Below are 20,208 nucleotides of genomic sequence, written 5' to 3' on the forward strand. Positions count from 1 at the left end.
CACACAACCAGGAAGTAAGGGCCACTGCCCAGATCCCCCTTTGCTCAGCACCCCCATCCTTGTGGCTGCAGAGTCTGTTCCTCTTCTGGTGCCCTCATCACCACCCCAACTCCCTCTGGCAGGAAGATTCTTCAAACAGCTGTCTGCTGCAGGTACCATATGTGTACCAGGATCTCTGGCTACACGGATGCCCACGACTTGGCACCCAAGCCTAAAAACTGTGCCGACGTTGGCAGGTTAAAGCCAAGATGAGATATTTCTGCTTTCTTTCTTTCTTTAGAGAGATTCCCAACACCACCCTAGCCTCATAAAACAGAGCTGACAGCAGCCCCGCTGGTATTTCCAAAGTTGGCTGGGTCTTTTGGATACATTCCTGTCAGCAAAGATTTTGTTTCACTTCCTGGGATGAGGACAGGCTATGACCTCAAATCAGACAGCAAAGAGGAAAGAAAGCGGGTGTGTGTCGGGGGGGGGGGGGGGGGGAATCTCACTATCTGAAGCAAGTGTCCGGTGGAAAGAGGGGAGTCTAGGCTTGCCTCTCCCCTTCCTTGCTGTGACACCTTGGCAAAATTACTGCAGTTCTCTGAGCCTGTTTACCCATCTGGCAGCACTCTGTGTGGTTGAAATAAGATAATATGTAAAGCATAGGGCTTATCACAAAGTGAGCCCTCAATAAATATGCATCCTCTTCCTCTTTCCAAGAGGTAGAGAACCTGGAGAAAGACCTGCCCTCCAGAGGCCAGTGCAGAGCTCTTCCAAATATGGCAAGCCTCTCAGAATGCTGTGCAGCCCCTAGTGCTGCCTCCGTGGAGTCAGAAGTTGTGTTTTGCTGGAAACCTCAAGCCTGAGACAAGCATTTCTGAAGAATGTGTGATTCTGGGTTCAGCAAGGTGTATTGCCATCTTCACACATCAGGGGCTGAGGGTTGAAAATAAGGAAAGATGAAGGATTGACAGGTGTCTGTGTGTGTGCTGTTTCTGCCCTGAGAGAAACAGTCTTAGGAGATGAGAAAAGTACATTTCACCTCCCCAGCTCAGGAGGAGAGGGCTTTTCAGAAGGTCTTGTGTGAGGACCCAAATCAGGCATTGTGGCCTTTCATGCCCGCTTTAAGCTCTAACTCCTCTTCCTAGAGCACATCCCACTAGAAAGCCTGTAACTAAAGGACTTTCAGTGAAACAGGAAAAAAACAGCAAAGCATGAACCCATTTAAAAAAAAGTATCTTGGATTTATCTTCCTAAGTCTCAAGAAGTGCAAAATAATGACAATGACGATAGTGAACATTTATTGAGCCTTTACTGCATTCCAGGCAGTGTTCCAAGAGTTTCCCATGTGTGTGAACTCATTCAGTCTCACAACTCTATCCAGCAATTACTATCATTACCTATATATACCATATGAGGAAATTGAGGCACAGAGAAGTTAAGTAATTTGTGCCAGGTCACATGACTATTAAGGTGGCGGAGCTGAGATACAAATCCAGCTATTGCAGACAACATAACGGGAGTCTTAGAGGAAATGAGCATTATGAAACAAATCTTAGTGAAATCTTTCACTAAGATCGACAGAGAGAATGCATTCTTAGAAAAGTGTGTTAGGAATATGGGGTGGGGGGGCGATATTGGGTGAGTGATGCTGTTCGAGTCACCTCAGTTCCTCATTGGAAGCCCTGTGTGAGGATTTACCAAGCTTCTTATACTTGTACCTTCATCACCCAAAACTCCAGCTTTGGTACCTGATATGGCTGCTAAAAGCTGCCTTCCTCAAGCCACCTGGCTCTAACTTCGGGGTTCTGGGCACATATTCTTGCTTTGCCACCATTACCGTCTCGCACAGTTGGGTACAATGGACGGGCATCACATACATGCAACGTCATTGGCACCGTATGAGGATGAGCAGTTCGTGGTCACGCACAGTGAGTTACCCACAGGGCTGCGGAGGGCTGAGCACACAGGCCCAACCAAGTTTCACCACGAGCTCACTCTACCGCCACGCTCTCCTGCTGACCGTGGCACGTCAGTCACACGTTGCTGGGCTCTGTCCTCCCTGGGGCATCCGTTCCATTTCCTGCTCAGCAACTTTTAATTAATTAAAAGTTAATTTATTTTCAACTACAGAATGTGTATAATAAGGCAAAGCCAGCACCAAGCTTAGATGTGAGGTAGGTTTGTATTTCTGCTTTTTGCATTGTGGAGGGAAAAAGACAGAAAACTCCAAACTGAGCCTCGAATTTATCCTTCAGTTCTAGGATAGAACATAGGGTCAGAGGACGGTCCCAGTGGGGGGCAGGGGGAATGGTAGCTCTTTTAAATACATGTTGTGAAACATTACACAAGGTTACAATTTGGAGTAATTTTCCCCTCAGTCTTTCAACTCCTGTTTCCTCCGGTCTCATCCACACAATATACATGGTGCCTAGACCATTACAATGAATGGATGAATGTGGGGGAGAAATAAGGGTGTGTGGGGGGTGGGGAGGGAAGACAGAGACACGGGGGGGGGGGGGGAGAGAGAGAGAGAGAGAGAGAGAGAGAGACTGACTCTTTGGACATTATTCAAAGCATTGTTGATATTGCTGATAGGTTGAAAGGACCTAAATCAACGACTTCCCATCTGGTCATTAGTTATTAGGCCAGGTAGAGGAAAAGAAAACATCTAAACAGATACATTCCAAGGGTCTGTATGAAACAACATGCAATCAATCATTTGTCAAGTCACAGCCCTGGTCCCCAGTGCCCCACTGGTAACATTTTGTCTTGAATTATGGGCATTTAAACTCCAAGGGCATTTAATCTTCAAAGCAGACGGATGACTGAAACACCGGTTAATTCCACTTTACAACCACTAGGTGGTGCTTGCTCTAGGAATTGCAGAATGGCTGTTCAGAACCTGGAATTTACAGTCAGCTTGGCAGGGAGATGAAATGTCAAGTTCTGGCGGGGTGGGTAGAGGAGCTTGCCAGGGCCAGTGCTGCCAAACTTGGTTTGAGGAGCCAGTCCCCCGGGAGGAGCCTGGATTCATGACTCCAATAACGAGCTCATTCTATCTAAAATAGTAACTCCCTCCCACCACCTACCTCCTCATCCTCTATCCTTTCACTCTTCTTTATAAACAGTTATCACACTTGACTTTACAACGTATGTTTGTTTATTTTCTGCCTTCCTCCACTAGAATCTAAATTCCACAGAGACTTTATTTTGCTCACTACAGTATCCCCAGCTCCTGTAATACCTAGCCCTTAGTAAGCCCTCAATGAATATGGTGCATAAATGAATGAATGAGCAAACACATAACAAAGAATTATGAATAACTAAGGTCTGTAGTCACATTCCCTTAATGAGATACTCTGAAACCAAGCAATGCTGAGTTACTGTCATTGTTTGTAGTAGGTGGATTTAATCTGTATCCCTTTTAGTCAGCTAGAACAACTGGCCTGTGAATTAGAGTGGTTTCATTTTCTAAATCTATTTTGCTCCTACTGTCTTCTCTGGAAAGTGATCCCTGCTGAGCAGATAAGTTTTTGTGGAGCAGCCTAGCTGGGCCATTAGGCCCCTGCGGGTGGTCTGCAGGCTGATCTAGACTGCCTGGAGGGAGAAGGAAGCAGGGCACCACAAATATTCCGGACATTGCTGAGCTGGGCTCACAAGCCCCTGGAGCAGATGTCACAGAAAGGAAACCTCACCAAGGCTTCTCATTTCCTGTGGATGGGCCTCAACTGGCCACACCCAGGACCTGAATTTGGAGGATGGCTGGCCTAGCAAGAAGGCCATAGGTAACAAGACTCCTTCGACTTGAAGAGAAATTGCTGTCTTCCAACCTCACCTAACCCATTTGCCTCCCAAGTACAGGCTAAGAGTGATATAGACTTGGGTAAAGCTCTTAGGACCCATCCTCCTGTGTGAAAGGAAGCAAGACGCTGACAGCCCCAGTAAGAGGCATCTCTCCTGTATTAGGAGAAGAGTGAGGCTGGGCCTGGTGTGGGCCCCCCGGGTTTCCCAGAGGTCTGCGGCAGCCAATCTCCCCGCAAAGACCTGCCCGAGGGCAAGCAAGTCCTTGTTTTGTGTGGTACAGCTGCCGCCTTTCCCGAGTTACCACATGATAATTTTAAAATCACCTGCAAACCTAAATCCAGTGAGTGCCTACAGACAATGCACTTAACAGCCTGGAGAATGATTCAGAGGAAGCAATTTTCCACAGTGAAGATTATCATCTGTTAGTGTGAAAAGGCAAACAATCTTTTATTAGCATTGGAAACTCAAGGGAAAGGTTGCTAAATCCATGAATGTAGCACTTTAGTAAATGGCTCAAGAACAATATCTACAGCTGGAAGGAAGGACCTGTCCAGATTCCACTCCCACAGAGCTTTCCCACAGAACTGGCCCTCTTGGAGGGAAGGTGAAGCTCAGCTCCGACCGCTTCCTGTTTACTTAATACTCAGCTCCCCTAAGTCCTGGTCCCCGTGCCCACAGGGAATCCCAGAATTCAGAGCTCCCTCGTCTTCTTTTATTTACATACCTTTCTCAGGTGACCTCAGCCAGTTTCATGTCTGTATTCTGTGAGACATTAAAATTCATATTTAGCCCTGAGCTCTCCTGGGGCGTCACCGAACCAAGTGCCTATTTGAGCTCTTCATTTCGGTATTGAACAGGCACCTCATACTTAGAACGGCCAAAGTTGAACTCTCGATCTCTTTTTTCCCAACGTCTTATTATTGCATAAGTAAGCACCCCAAAAACCTAGTGACTTAAAAAGACGATAAATCACTGATTTTGTTCACAAGCCTGTAATTTTGGCTTAAAGGGTACTGGTCCGTGGACTATCAGCTGGGGAAGCTCGACTTGAGGCTGGAGAATCCATTCCTAACACAGCTCAGTCACATAGCTGGCAAGTTCTGCTAGCTGTCACATGAGAGCTCAGCTGGGGGGGGGGGGGGGCGTGAGGGAGGGGGGCCAGAGCTCGGTTTCTCTCCACATTGTGCTATGGCTTCCTTAAGGTATGGGGACTAAGTTTCCAGTGTGAGTTTCCCAAGGAGAGGAAGAGGAAATTGCCAGTATCTTAAGTCCTGGGCCCGGAAACTGGTAAAACGTTACTTCTGCCATATATTGGTCAAGTAGTCACAGAGCCCAGATTCAAGGGGAAGGGGGAGAGACCCCCCACCTTTCCAAGGAAGGAGCATCAAGGAATTTGCAGACATGTTATAAAACTGTCACATGTCCTGAACCTGCTCCATCCCGAAGTCTCCATCTATCAGTGGTTCAGGCACCTATGAGTCATCTTTGGCTACTGTCTTTCCTTCCCCCTTCCATCCAATCCTATCAGCAAGTTCTGTTGACTCTCCCCTGAAACATGTCCAGAGTCCTGCTACTCGATCATCTCTACTACGACCGTAACGCAGACAACCTCCGCTCCACCTGGGTGACTGCTTGGTTGGTGGCAATAGCTCGTTAACTGTTCTCTGCATCCATGCCGGCTTTCTAAAATCTATTCTTCATACAGCAACCAGAGCTATCTTTTAAAAACATAAATCAGATCTCTCATGCCTCTGCTTAAACCCCTCTAAAAACTTCACAATGTATTTAGAATTAAACCTGAACCCCTCATTCTGGATTCCAACGTTTGGGGTGCTCCGACCTCATCTTATACCACTTGCCTTCTCACTAGACTGTGATCCACACACGTTTGTCCCTGCCTGACAGCTTTTGCTCTTGGCTTTCCTCTATGTGGAATGCTCTTTCCCCTGATATTCTCAAGCCTGATTCCTTCTCGCTATTTATCTGCAGCTGAAATGTCATTTCCCAGAGAGGCCATCCACAATCCACAATCCTCAAGTGGCCACGCAGTTACCTGTTAGGTTAACCTATTTTAATTTTCCACATAGCACTTACCACTCGCTGATGACTCAGTTGCTCACTGTCTGTCTCCTCCCTCTACAATGTAAGTTCCATGAGGGCAAGAACCTTGTCTGTCTCGTCACTCTGCATCCCTAGGGCCGAGAGTAGTGCCTGGCACAGAGCAGATGATTTAGCAGGTGGCGACGGTAGCCTCCACCGGCCAGCTTTCCAACAGGACCATCCCGCCAGTTAGGGTATAGAGAGGAAGCGTCAGGAGGGTCTCAGCAGCTCATGCTTGTACGAGGTGCACAGCGCTGGTGCACGGGGCTGCTCCTGGAGGCTGCCTCACTGAGACCAGGTTATGCAGTCTTCGCCAACCCCCAGTGTATTGCCAGCCCTAGCTTTCTTGTGAATCAGCAGTACAGATTCACACAGTCGTGAGCAGAAAGTTACTCATGTGCTTGGACAGGATGGCCTGGTTTAGCTCATCTCAGCTCCATATCAGTCAGGTCAATGACTCAGGTTATATTACATGTGAATTTTCATTTTCTGGTTAGACTCAGAAATGTAGGCAAAGTTGGGTATTATCAATTCCAAGTGCTTGTTTTAATGATTATTGTAAAATATGATGATGTTCAAATTTTTGAAGAGTAATTTGGAAATAGGTATTTAGGGCCCATAAAAGAAAGAAGAAACATTTGATTAGAATTTTCTTTTTCAAACCAATGTTATCAATAGATTAAAAAAACAAAACCACTGAGGTAAAAAGCTAGTTCAACAACAATGAAATAGTCTTCGTTTTCTTTAAAAATATTTGCTAACCATTTTTCAGTACTTTAGAATGGAATATTGTGTGTATAGTTTGTTACTGAAATAAAATACTATGTTTGTGTTTACTAAGACCATTCATTAGGGAAATGGCAGTTCGTTTGATAGGATTCTTTTTTATTCACTGTAAGGAGATTTTTGCCTGTGGATTTAAATTTTTAAAAATGTAGTAACAGTGAAAATTCAAGTTCCTGTGGAAGAAGAGGATTGTGAGACCCTGCTGTGCTGACTTAGAGGACCGGATGTGTGGAGCTGCTTCCGGCAGCGGTGCAACCATGAAGAGTGAGACCACCCTTAGCGGTGCTGCTCATGTCCTGGGAGCTGAGTCAGTCTCTGACCTTGGGAAATGGGGAAAGAAGGCAGGCATAACGGGTTGACCTCCAGCATGGCCCACCTGGACCTCGGACACCTGTGGTGGGAAGCCCACTATGGAAAGAGGACCCTTGGTAGTACTGACTAAGATTTGTGAAATCTCCTTTTCATGAAGGTCAGTGATTCTCAACCACCAAAGAGATCACGTCCGACCTGAACTCTCCAAGCCTGAACACCATGCCCAGCAGTGTCTAGAGGCACAGCTGGTGCTAAAGACCTGCCCTGGGCATTGCCACAGGGTGGAACCTGGCAACGAGGAAGGCCATCAGCTGGCCTACAGCATGATGTCTGAGGAAGGGCTTAGTTGTTTATTTCTAATTCTTTCTGCTTTAAGTATATTTTAATGATCAATGCTTAGAATTCAAGTTCCTGGGATCACAGACTAGCGAAGGCTGTGGAGAAATGGAGTCCTCACAGGTCTCAGGTATGTGGACAGCGCCTAGAGGGCTCTCCCTTCCTCCCTCCCTTCCTGCTCTACCTGGTCAGAGCCTGTACCTGGGGGCAGAGAGCTCCCTTAGGGAGGGTTGGGCCGGAGGAAGCGCAAGTTTCAGATAACGCAGCCCCTTCTGTCATCTGCTTTCCACCACAGCCCGCTTGAGAAGGAATGAGAGCCAGGAAGGACAGATGAGTCTCACCTGAGCTGACAGAGGTCCAGCTCAGCCAGCCCTTGATGTATCCAAGATATCTGCCCACAGCAATGAGAAGTGGGTGTGACTCAAAGCCATTCTCAGTCCACATCCACAATGCTGGGAAAGAAAAACCAAGTTCGATTTACCAAAATATCTGTATTATCTATAAAAATTGAACTCTAACGAGTCACTGCTACTGGAGGCAGCAATATCCAACTATGCTGGCTGCAGAAGCAGACGGCTGTGTCCCACCAGCCCACAGGCAGGACATGGTACTGAGTGGCACGTGGGCAGACTCATTTGTAAGGCCTCAAAAACCTGGACACTTTGGAACGTAGCAATCGGATGAAAGATCTTGGAAACATCTCGCGGGACTCCTGGGCCGTGTACTTGAAATAGTTCTGGGGGTGGGCCAGGACATCAAACAGCGCCTTGATCAGTTTCTTATCCTAAAATGAAGAGAATTTTTGTTACTGGGCCAAAATATTTAAACATTCCGACATATTGCCAATGGAACTGAAAAGCACTTTGTGGAAATGGTTTCCTCTGAGTTCTATCTTTTGTGCAGTGTTTATTTTCCTAATTATCAATAAAAAGCATGTATTACTTCTATAAAGGAAGATTTAATATATAAAAAACTGTTTTCTTTTTCTAAACCAGATGAGCTGCAACATTGGATTTAGGGAATATTTATGGGGTTAGTGACGTGACAAGTGTTTACTGATAATTACTTACAAGTACCTAAATTTGGTGAACTTCACGCCTGAAGGATAAAGAAGCCAAGGATCTCCAACTATTTGGAGAATGAACATGAAAACACAATTTGCAGCTGGCTTGGATTTACGATAAACAAGCTTCCCGCTGCTCCGCCACACATTTCCAAATTACAAAATACAACTTCACTTGACAACACTAAAGACAGCCTTGTGAATTTTTTTTAAAAAATTAACTCTGGTAAAGACATATAAGGTGTGATCAAACAATACAGTGAATGTTTAAATTTTAAAAAATGATTACAGTAAAAGACACATTGCCATTAATTCCCCTCAAAATACTCCCTCACTTATCCCATCGTCCTTGCCACTTTCTGAAGCAGTTCTGAAAGTCCTCTTTCCTGAGTGTTTTTAGTTGTGCTGTCATGGCTGCCTCGATGTCCTGAATCAATTCAAAACATTTTCCTTTCATGGTCCTTTTGACTTTGGGGAAGAGCCTTCTGACTTTGGGGAACAGAAGTCTCACGGTGCCAGATCCGGTGAATACGGTGGATGAGGACACACCATAATGTTTTTCTTGGACAGAAATTGCTGTACCAGAAGCAATGTGTAATGTGGAGCATTGTCATGATGGAGGATGAAGTAAAGACACTCACGAAAGAGACTTCCAGAATTGCTTCAGAAAGTGGCAAGAACAATAGGATAAGTGTGTTCAAAGTGAGGGGGAGTATTTTGAGGGGGCAATGTGTCTTTTACTGTAATAAATTTTTTAAAATTTAAACATTCACTGTATTTTTTTATCACACCTCGTAAAACTGAGCTCAGCCTGGAGCAGGCTAGTTGTCTGAAAGGCAGCAATATGGAACAAGAAGAAAACCTTCCTCTGATGGTGCTTGGGGGATGCTTTGTATGACTGCCATGTCCACCTTAGGTATGTACTCACCTTAAGTATTTCCTGATGGTTCTCAGATGCATAGAGCCTCCCATCTCGAACTATATCTTCAATGAGTTCCTGGTAATCCTCTGTTGGAACAAAGGACATATTTAGAATTCGAATGATGTAGTTATTTCCAAATTCACTCTTCTTTTTATTTTTTTATGAGGTTTGAGAAATGCCCCTTCTGTAGCTCCATTCAGAACAATGACCACTCTGATACCAAGAAGGCAATCAGAAGAGAATTTCCACATACGTCCCACTGCATCCTCTCACCTACCAGCATCCTCACCCATCTTTCCTGTTCCATCTGCCCTCAAGTATATCCTCTGTACATCCAATCGAGGCCCATCCCTCCACTTTGCTCATTGCCTCCAACTTCTCTCACTAAATCAAGGGCATTATTCCAGTCATTCTGCCTTTTATTTCCTATGATACGAAATTCTCTCTCTACTGGTCTTTTCCAGCAGCACACAAACATGCTATTATGTCTCCAGTCCCAAAAACGGTCCCTCTCTTGACCTCATTTCTCCCTCCAGCTTCCATCCTACGTCTCTGCTCCCCTTTGTCGCAAAACTCCTTGAAATAATTGTCAGTACTCACTGTCTCTTATTCTTCTCCTTTGTTTCTCTCCCAAACTCAGTCCAGTCAGATTTGGCCCCCATCATTCCCCTAACAGTGTTTGTCGAAGCCACCAATGGCCTTCATGTTGCCAAACCCCAGAGGGCAACTCTCAGTCCTCATCTTCCTTGATGCGTCAGTAGCATTTGGCCTGAACAGTCACCCCTCCTTCCTCAATCCACTTCTTCACTCAGCTTCCAGGACACCACGCTCTTTGGTTTTACTGCAACCCCACCGGTTTCTTCATCTGAGGCTCTGTTGCTTTTCCTCCTTCTCTTCCTGACCTTCTCTTCATTTTCTCATTAATAATTTTGGGTCATGACATACACATTAAATGCAGAGCACACAGTGTAAGAGTTCTCCAAATGTAACCCCCCCTTCGAAGTCGAGCCTACTTCCTACAGTCACAATTCAAACCAAGCATACGCAAAACACAATCTTTTTCAAATTCCAGGCTGGAAAAAAGTGCCTCTTTGTACGCACATCATGTGCAAAACAAAACCAGACAAATCATAAGAACATCATTCGAACTGTGTGGGAGGAGCTCTTGAAAAAGTTTCCCCTAGTCAAGTGATGGAGGGCGGAAATTAATAGTATAAGACTCATAATTGCAATTTAACACATATGCAATATCACTGGTACTCTATGCATGTGTATCTTTCTTCTTATTCTCTTATTTTGTGAACATAAAATACGAGTAAGGGCACGTTTTTTTATCTTGAACTCCTCTGCTGCAGAGTGTCTAGCTCAGAGGACCAGCTCCTTCTCGGGACGGGAGTTGCCGAGGAAGAGCAGCAGGTGTGCTATGTTCTGATGTCACAGAGAACTGGAGAGTCGTTTGCCTCTACATCAAATGCTTCCAGATCACTCTCTTTTTATTCGGCACGTGGCTGTGCTCAGTGATGCTCAGTGCATGTGACTCGTGACTACAGTTCTCCCCGTTCCCCAGCGGTCAGTGGGATAGCGTGTAGCAGCCTCACCTGCCCTTTCTAAATGTGGTATCTGTTCTTCTGGGCTTGGAAACCAGATATCAAACTTGTCTGAAATATATGTTTTTTAAAAACTTAAGTAGGCTCTGAATGAAGACCTAAAAGGCTTCTGTATGGCCAAAGCAGCAGTTTCAACTATTTTCTGCTATGACACGTACAAGACATACTCTTGTGGGCCTAACCAGGGTTATGCATCATTTCCTCTGCTTCTCTATTTGAATTTTAAAAAAAGACAAAAACAACCAACGTTTTCTTGCATCACAAAGGCAGAGTTGAGAATAGCCAGACTAAAGTTTGTGAGCTTTGGGAACATTTCTTCTGGAGTCTCCATGTCTCTTTTGGTTCCTTCCTGGTTCCAGATACGGGAGTTATCCGTCGGTGGCTCTCAGACAGCTGAGGCACTCTGCCTGTCTCAGCAGAGCTAGTGGGGGGCATTTGTGTCCACCTAGGAGTCTAACACTTAGAGCCTTTGTCTTGGGTGTTTGACATGGTTTCTGGCACAGGAAGCATGATCCTAGCTTTTGGAACATGTTGGCAATAAAGTATGTGAAGTGTTCTTAGGAAATCCATAGAATATTATCTTTCCAAAAGAGCTGCTTTTGGTACTTGTCTGCCTAAACACCCTCAGTGGCTCCCGATAAGTTTCGGTCTACCCTTCTGAGTTTGGCCCTCAAGGCTCTTCACAGCCTAACCCCATTGCTTTCCACTCTCATCTCTCACTGCTAAGTCCTAGATATCAACTGGTCAAATCATCTGTCCCCACACATGCCATGTACTCTCTCCTTGGGCCTTTGCCATTCCCTCTTCCTGAATGTTCTTCCTCCCATTTATAAAAAAAAAAACCTTATATGTTCTTTCAAGACCTAAATCTCTTGAAACTTTGCTCTATTCTTTCCAAAACCCATGTAAAACTGACAGCTGCCCCTTCTTCTCACACTGAGCTTTATACATCCCCACTATAGCATGTATGACAGTATGTACTTTTCTGTGTGTCTGTCCCTAACCATGTTGTCTCCAGCGCTTAGCCCAATGCCTGGCACAGTAGATGCTCATTAAATATTTGTTGGATGGATGAACAAATACGTTCATGAATGAACAGATGACTCTTCCCCCACTAGATTATGAGGTCCTCCAGGACAAGGTCCGGTTCATTTTGTATTCCTAGTAAATGTTGGTCAACCAAGTTTCAGACTAGGTGGGGCCCCAGGCCCAGCCCTTCATTTCACAAGAAGAAAATGAAACCAGAAAAGTCATCTGACTTGCCCAAAATCATGCAGTGAGTTAGTGGCAGAGACAGGACCAGCTCTTGGGTCTTTCCCCCTCCTCAGGATACCTCTTAATAAAATCCACAATCATAATACGTTAATATTTACTGAGTATTTACTATGTGCCAGGCACTGCCCCAAGTTCATTATAGATTATCCCATCGAACTCTTACATTAAGTTTAATGATTATCATCATTTACGCATTAAGAAGTGAGGCTGAGAGATGGTAAGTAACGCACACAAAGTCCCAGTAGAGATTATTCCCAGGCTGGCTGACTCCAACGCCCATGTTCTTACTCACCAAGCTGTGCTCACTTTTAGTTATTTTCTAATACATCTTTTCATCCCTGTACTCAGTGTCCCCGAATGCCTGTTTAAAATGTGCACTTATGAGTCAGCGATGTCCTTTCTCCTTATCCTGCCTGCCTTTCTGGGCATGTGTGCTGGTCAGCAATCCGTCAGCTGGCCCAGAAGTTGGTTCTGTTCAAAGCAGAGAGCTTGTTCCACATACTGCAGCCTGAGCTGCATAGCACTTACCATCATATGTCACGTACGGGACCTGGAACCCTCGGGCACTGTTCCCTTCATTGGACTTAAACTGAATCCACAGCTTCTTGGATCTGGAGGTGAAGGCGATGGGGCGTTCGTAGGTCTGGCAGGTCTCATATGTCGTCACAGAATTGGATGAAGCTGCCAAGGGAAGTCGGAGGGCAGGGTTTAAGATCCATCACTGAGCAGGGTTGAAGAAACTGAGGCACGGAAAATCCAGAATGTATGCCCAAGGCCACAGAACTAATGAGAAGTGGGGCTGGGATTCAGATCCAGGCAGTCTGACTGCAGACTCCACTCACTACACTGCCTCTAAGCTGTGTTGATGGCAGCGTCCCTTTATGGACACTGGGTCATGCATCAAGATAGGCGGAAGATCCCACCTGCCTGGCTATGCCCTCTGCCTTGGTCAGTCTCTAAGCCATGAGCTGCTTCCCAGGGTGAGGTAAGTGTCTGGAGCCAGCCCTATATATGCTTCATTGATTCTCTTGTTCTCACTGTGGAAGAGGGTCCTCAGTGAGCGCAGAGGAGAAGACTGACCTGCACAAATCCCACTACCTCTGGGGCTCAGCAAAAGACCTCGATGTGTGGTTTTTGTCTAAATGTTTCTTGGCAAACTCTAAAAACTCATGAGTCATCTCTGTTCTAATACAAAGGGGACATTCTAGGCCCGGTTCTCACATTTAAAGCTGGGGAGCACGCCATCAGGCTTCCCAGCAGCCTTGGAAGGGGAGGGGCGGGGACGGGCAGGGAGGGGCAGGACGCACAGGTTTTCCGCATCACCAAGTAGTCTCCACAGTCATCCTCTATGGGCAGGAAGATCTCGGGGACCACAATCAAGATGCGGCGCTTGGGGGGTGGGTTGATGGTCCACGTACACTCAGTGTTGGCCGGGTAATTGCCCGGGTAGTTGGGGGATTCGATATATCCAGTAAAATCTCCTAGCTCCCCTCCACATCTTCTGTCTGGAAGAGGAAATGCCATAAGTTATGAAGGCACAACATCACTCTGTCAGGGGAACCAGCATCTGAGGAGAACCACGGCACCCCTACTGCCACCGAGGAGTGGAGCCTGGAAACGACACTACCCCAGGAATGAGTCTGGCCTGCAATGCCCGAGGTCCCCTCTGGAAGCCCAACTACACTAACTCCCCACACAGAGCTCACCCAGGCAACATTTTCTCATTAGCTTGAAGGCGCTCAAGGTCAGGGGCAGGCATTTGTGAAACAAAAGGACAACTTCGGTTTTCAGTATTTTATTTACAAAGTCCAAGTGCCTGGGGAACCATGACACACAACCTCTAGGTCTGTCAATATCAGGAGAACAGAGCTTAGTGTGAAGTAGAGGATATTTGACCCTTTCTTAGAGATCTCTGATGAAGCTGTGACAGCTACATTCTTTCACTTTTCTCTTTGGTCAAGACCACATTTCATTTTCAGGTGCGGAAGAGAATTCCAATGACCTATCAGTTAGTATGGAACAGGCTGGATACTCACCTTTGGCACCAAAGGCAAGGAGTGAACACACATACACACACACACACACACACACACACACACACACACACACACACACCACCCCCAGGTGGACCCAGGTACTTGCCCTCATAATCAGAACTGTAAAAAGCCTTAGAGAGAGACCTACTTTTACACTGGGTTATGTTTGTGGAGCCATCAAAGTCAGTCGTAGTATTTCCTGGGCAAGAAACACAATTATTTTTTCCAAATTCTGGCTGATATGTTCCTCCTGGGCAGCGAATACATCGGTGAGTGGTGGTGTTGTAGAAGTGTCCTGGTGAACACTGAACTGTGGGGGCAGGGAGGGTGGAGAGAATGAAAAAAAACATGTATTTTCATCCAATGCAACATAAAAGTTTTCACAGTTGGTGAAATAAATTTTTATCCCAAATGAATTACTGCTTTTCTACTAATCTAGAGCTAATCAACGCTTAATTCTCTAAATAGCCAGCTTGGGTGGGACTTGTGACTCATGTCACTGAGAAAAATGCAAAGGGATCAAAGTATAGCTGTATCTTCAAAGAGTTGATGGTCCATGCAGAGTCAGGCACAAGTAACCACAACCTGAATCTCCACACAGCACATTTGTGAGGATTAAAGGCGCAGAACTGACACTGGGCACGAAGTTGGGCTTCTGTAAGAGGCAGCAGGAGTGGGGATCTGGAGAAGGGGTAGGACACGTTTGGGGGCAGAGGGGGGCACAGCTGTAGGTAAGAGCGCTGAGACGGAGGGAGGCTGGGGCAAGGAGCTGAGGAACCTATGTACACCTGCTCATCTCTCCCTGGTTGTCCCTCCACTCAGCCTCTCCACAGGGGCCCAGGTGGCTCGGGGGAGTCCATATCTAGGGGGTTCCTGTGCTCCCTGCAAAGGTGAATGAAGCGGGACCTGACCTCCCGGCCACTGGGGCACCACCCAGGGCAACTCTGGGCTGGGCTTGGTCAGAGCTTTATCAGACTCCCATGGTTCTCAAAAGGGAAATTCAGTTCTGGAAAAAGGCAAGTTACCATGTCCTCACCTCTGGTTTCACAGTCCTGGAAGGAAGTGGCTCCCAGGTGTTTGGTGGGGAGGCCTCCTCCACAGGAGAAACAGGAAGTACGGCCAGCTTCAGGCTGGAATGTGCCCAGGGCACAGAGCTGGCAGGGTACAAAGCCATCTGCAGAATATTCACCAGGTTGGCAGAGACCTGGGGGACCAATGACCCTAGATGAGTAAGGCCCTCCGGCAGAGACTCTTTCCCATTTCTGTGCAGAGGAGATCAGACTTTGGTCAGGCCTGTCACCCTATGCTGACCTCAGCTCCCACCTCAGCGAGTCCTGCCCTCCCGCTGACCCCGAGTAGGTGGCATGTGAGTGCCTGATATTTATACACAGGGCTACATAGCACGGTTCAAACATGGAGACCAAGGAGCCAAGTATGGAGCAGGCCTGGATATGCATCAGGCTTGGGGCTGCATAGGCCCCAGGCCACCCCTGCAATGCAGGAGCCCCTAGAAAGAGAGAATCAATTCGGCCATTTGCCCCAGAAGTATCCCCTCACCCAGGTGATGACATCCTAGTGATATAAAGACTCTTCTGGTTACGGAAGAGTCTCCCCTGTTTTACCAATTATTATATTTACAAAGTTACATCTCCTTACCCTGAGGTGTGTCCTGGCCTCTCTCAATTAATCTAGTAAATGAGAGCTACCCAAGTCACCCTGACAGAGCGCCCTGTGGCCTTTACTTTAAGTACCTTACTTTATGGTTATTTTTTTAAGTTTATGACAAGAAGCACAGCCATAAACAAAAGGATTTCTAAAAGCACACGTTCCTTAGGAATTAGCTCGCCATCGGCAAAATGCTATAAAAATCTGTTGTCTCTTATATTCCTAATCATCTCTCCTTTATTAATTTTCATGGTCTTCTTTGTACCATAAGTTATAGCTATAATGGCATTTAATGAACGCACACCCCAGGGGGGAATCTGGAGTCTGTCAGACCTGGCTTTGGATTCCAAATCCTCCACTCCCTAGCTGTGTGACCTCGAATGAGTCACTTTAACCTCATAAAGTTGTTATAGTGATACAACCACCATATGAAAAGTTCACTTAGCATGATGTCTGGCATAGGTAAGTGTTCAATAAATGTTAGCTATTATTATTACTACCATGGATATTCTTATTACTATAAATACATCTTAATAAGGTCACATACAAGTGTGAACAGACGCCTATCGACTTTGCAGTTATTAATAGTTCTAGGATTTCATAACAGGCCAAACGTATGGTAGGAGTCACACTCATTCTGAGGATCTGATTTTTAAACCAGAAAAGGTCCTGCAGTTGAATTTGGGGTCATTTAGGTGGGAACTAAGGCTGGCTGAGAGTGACTGGAAGGCGAGGCAGGAGCGGCCAGGGTGCTGCGCACTCAGCCACAGACATCACCCACAAAACGCATGGCGGAGTCCAGAGTGCTAACCATGGGGCTGCAAAACGCCACGGCGGGTCACACCTTCGATGTGAGCCCAGTGTTAATACAGCTGGTCCTTCTTCCATGTAATAAAGGGGAAGACATTTGCTAATAAAATAAATAGGAAAGAAGCCCACTGAACCTAAGTGAGCTTGCTTCCAGAGTTAACATTTTTATAAGAGACAATTAAAAATTCTTCACAAGAGTTTTTTTTTTTTTACAAAATAACCAGACGGATACTTTTTAAAAATCAATACACTATGAATTTAAGACCAAAGCTGGAAAAATAATCAGAACTACTTTCTCATTTTAACACTTTGGTTAGTCCCTTTGTACTGGCTGATTACTCATGTCTCAAGGTATATTTATTTACTGTGAATAAAGCATGCAGTTGCAACCTTTACACTTTTTTCAGACCATCATTTATTTATTCAAGTGAGCATCACCCAGCATGTTTCTGGCGCTGAGCTAGGCACTGGAGAGCCAGTGAGGGACTCACCATGGCGCCTGCTCGTAGGAAGCCCATGGTGCAGTGTGCGCGGTCTGTATTGAAATGCATGTATGCCTTCTGTCTAAACAATGATTCTGGAGACTGGAGGAGTAAGAAGGGGCAGGCGGAATCCTTACCTCCACATTCAGACACATTCCAAGCTTCTGAGGTCTTTAGGGCCCCAGGATTTTCTGGTCTTGGGCACGGTTCGCATGTGATTTGTCCTTCCTCATTTTGGAAGGTTCCATTTGGACATAAAATGCAGCGTTCTTGTGCTCCATCATAATATGTCCCAGCCCTGCAACTGACTAGCCAAAGGGGGAAACGATCTGGTCAGTGAGGGGACAGAGGCCAACGAGAGGCAATGTGAATGCTAGAGATGAAGGGAAACAGGTGGCACTGACCCCACACTCCCCCATACAAATCCCCAAATACAGAATGCACAGCACCTCTGGGTTCTCTGTGCAGACCCCCTCTGCCATGATCCCTGGTTAGAGGCATTAACGGTCTCCTTAGACCATGAGCTCCTTGGGAGCAGGGATCACAATGATCCTAATTATTTTTGAGCACAAGCTCTTAACGATTCTTCCTACTTCACAGGGCTGCCAGAAGGATTATAAAAGTCACAATCATTCATTGACTATTGGCCTAGAAAGAGAAGAACAAAGAAGAGGGTGCTTTTTAAATTCTGGCTGGTGGGATCTGGGAAGACTTCCTAGAGGAGGCCACATTTGTGTTGGGCCTTGAAGGATGAGTAGAATCTCGCCAGATGGGAAAGGGGGCAGGTTGTAAAGATTCATGCATGACATATGGGAGGAGAGAGTAGGAAGGTTGGGGATAGACTGAAAAAGTTCTTAAATGTTGGGCATATAGATTTTATTCTGCAGGTAAAGGAGCCATTGAAAAGAGAGGAATATGACCAGAAGCTGTGTTATGAAAAGCTCACTCTCTGGTAGCTGTGGGGAGAGTAGTCTCGAGAGTCTTACAGATAAGCTCTCCAAAATAGCTTTATATTTGCAATAAAATTAATATGTTACAAAGAGTAAACCCAGGTCAATATCTCCTGAAAGAATAAACTACAAGGAAATTAATAAACTACGCTTCTGATTATATTTTTGATGTTGTTAGTTAAATGTGCATTTATATCTTATTTTAGGATATGAATATAAAGTAAATATACTGAATCGAGTTCCCTAGTATAATATTAAAACATCATCATCATAACCATCAAAATAGCCTTTCTAATGGCTCACATTTGTTGAGTACCTACAATCTACTAGACACCACGCCACAAGCTTTACATACATTATGTCATTTATGCCCAAGGACAACCCTAAGGAGCTAGGTACTATTATTAGCTCCATTTTACAAAAACAGAGACTTAGGGACATTAAATAAGTTGGCCAAGTTCCCACAGCTAGTCTAAGAAATACGCTTACAGTGAGATCAAGAGCTTTGAGTTTAAGGCAGAATGAAAAAGGTCATTTAACAAAAATTCAGACTGAATCACAATTCAAGACTTTGCCAAGGATTCTCTATGGGGCATTAGGGAAGTTTGCTGGGATAAACACATTCTCTTTTATACTCACGATACCAAGAAAAAGAAAACAAAATACCACATGATAAACTTAGCTACTATATCTCTTGAATGTCTATAAGGGGAAATATCGGTTTCCACCCTATCCGACAAATGCAATTTGCATATATACTTTTAGGGTTAAACATGGCAAAGTTCTCTAGTAACAGTAATAAAAAAGTCTTCTCAGTATTCACTCCATAATTTATTTTAAAGGAGGCTTTTTAAAAATCATAGCAAGCCAAAATTTGCCACCTTTCAATTATTATTTGGTCTACTCTAAAGTTTGTCTTAATAATTTTTATATTATTTGGATTTTCTTTTACAATATTCATTTATTTTTATTTAATTTTATGAAAAAATTAAAAGCAAACCAAGCTCTTGCCTTCTTGGCAAACAACATTATAATGAGTATGATGCACAGATCTGTGGCAGACAAAGCCTATAATTTCAGACTTATTCCCTTGATGTAGCTCTACTGGATAACGGTTGCCATGATTACTCTGATTTCAGCTCATCTCCCCTGAAGAGCTCAGCTGAATACGTACTGGGCATTCATGGCCTTTTATCCCGTGTCCCACCGGACTATCCCAGTGCCTACAGCAGGCCAGTAAATGAGAACACAACCCCTTGTGGCTCTAACAAGCCAACTGTCATGAAGACTGGCAGAAGGTAAATAAACCTAGTCTGTCTGGAACCCCTCTAGCCCACGTTGTTTCCATTTTGGGGACACCTGTTTTCACAACACTCAGTCACCTAAAGGGAAAGTGCCCATATGACGGCAGTGATTCCAACAGCCCCATTAATTATAACTTAGAGTTATATCAGCATGGTCTGTCCCATCATCATTCCTCTGGAAGAAAATGGATCCCATGGTTTCCCCCCCCAAGGGTGGACAACAATGGTTGTCACTGAAAAGGGTACCAGGATGGGCTCCCGCTGCTCTGGGGGTCCAGTCCTCCTTAGAACTATTTAAACCCCCTCAAAGCCTTTTCAAGATTACATTTTGAGAAGTCTCACAATATCTCACATCTGTTGCAATTTCTCAACTGAGCAAAGGGCTGAGAAATGCCCCTTAGGCTGCCCTGTGGAAAGGAGGGCACCAGTTCTTTTTTTCTCACAGTGAAAGGCCTGCCTGCTTCACATAAACAAACTCATATTGTCACTCACAGTGTCCATTTTCCTTCCAGAGAGAAAGATGTATAGAAATAATTCATGCCAAGCACCTTCCACATTAATGTTTCTTTCACAAGGTAAAAATGAGCTAAACACTAAAAAGTGATTCTGAAATGTCATGAAGAGACGCCTGAAAACAGCTCTACAGCTCTTTGCAAATGTGCTGAAGATCTGGCCCGAAGAGACCTCAATCACACATTCCAGTTGGTTCTCTTTTCTCCTTGAGCAGCCAGCTTGTTTTGCTGCCCCAGACAAAGGAGTCAATTGCCCCCA

The 20,208-nt window shown here is 45.2% G+C and overlaps 1 protein-coding gene across 9 annotated transcripts in view; it reads right to left on the reverse strand.

Annotated features, from left to right (window-relative positions):
• Positions 1-7,794: 7,794 nt before the first annotated feature.
• Positions 7,795-20,208, reverse strand: part of SCUBE2 (signal peptide, CUB domain and EGF like domain containing 2) — a 59,639-nt gene continuing 47,225 nt past the window's right edge. For 6 of the 9 annotated variants that reach the window (XM_019728718.3, XM_019728692.3, XM_019728702.3 and 3 more), the window contains 7 exons: positions 17,321-17,491; positions 15,263-15,430; positions 14,375-14,536; positions 13,498-13,695; positions 12,719-12,871; positions 9,315-9,394; positions 7,795-8,107 (listed from right to left, as the gene is read on the reverse strand). In XM_019728718.3, coding sequence (XP_019584277.3) covers positions 7,955-8,107; positions 9,315-9,394; positions 12,719-12,871; positions 13,498-13,695; positions 14,375-14,536; positions 15,263-15,430; positions 17,321-17,491 — 1,085 coding nt within the window. In that variant the 3' untranslated portion in view covers positions 7,795-7,954. The remainder of the gene's footprint in view (positions 8,108-9,314; positions 9,395-12,718; positions 12,872-13,497; positions 13,696-14,374; positions 14,537-15,262; positions 15,431-17,320; positions 17,492-20,208) is intronic. The other 3 variants (XM_019728749.3, XM_019728738.3, XM_074335968.2) reach the window with 1 other exon arrangement.

Source organism: Rhinolophus sinicus, chromosome 14, assembly GCF_057876585.1.
Source record: "Rhinolophus sinicus isolate RSI-liver-muscle chromosome 14, RSI-T2T, whole genome shotgun sequence".
NCBI lineage: Eukaryota > Metazoa > Chordata > Mammalia > Chiroptera > Rhinolophidae > Rhinolophus > Rhinolophus sinicus.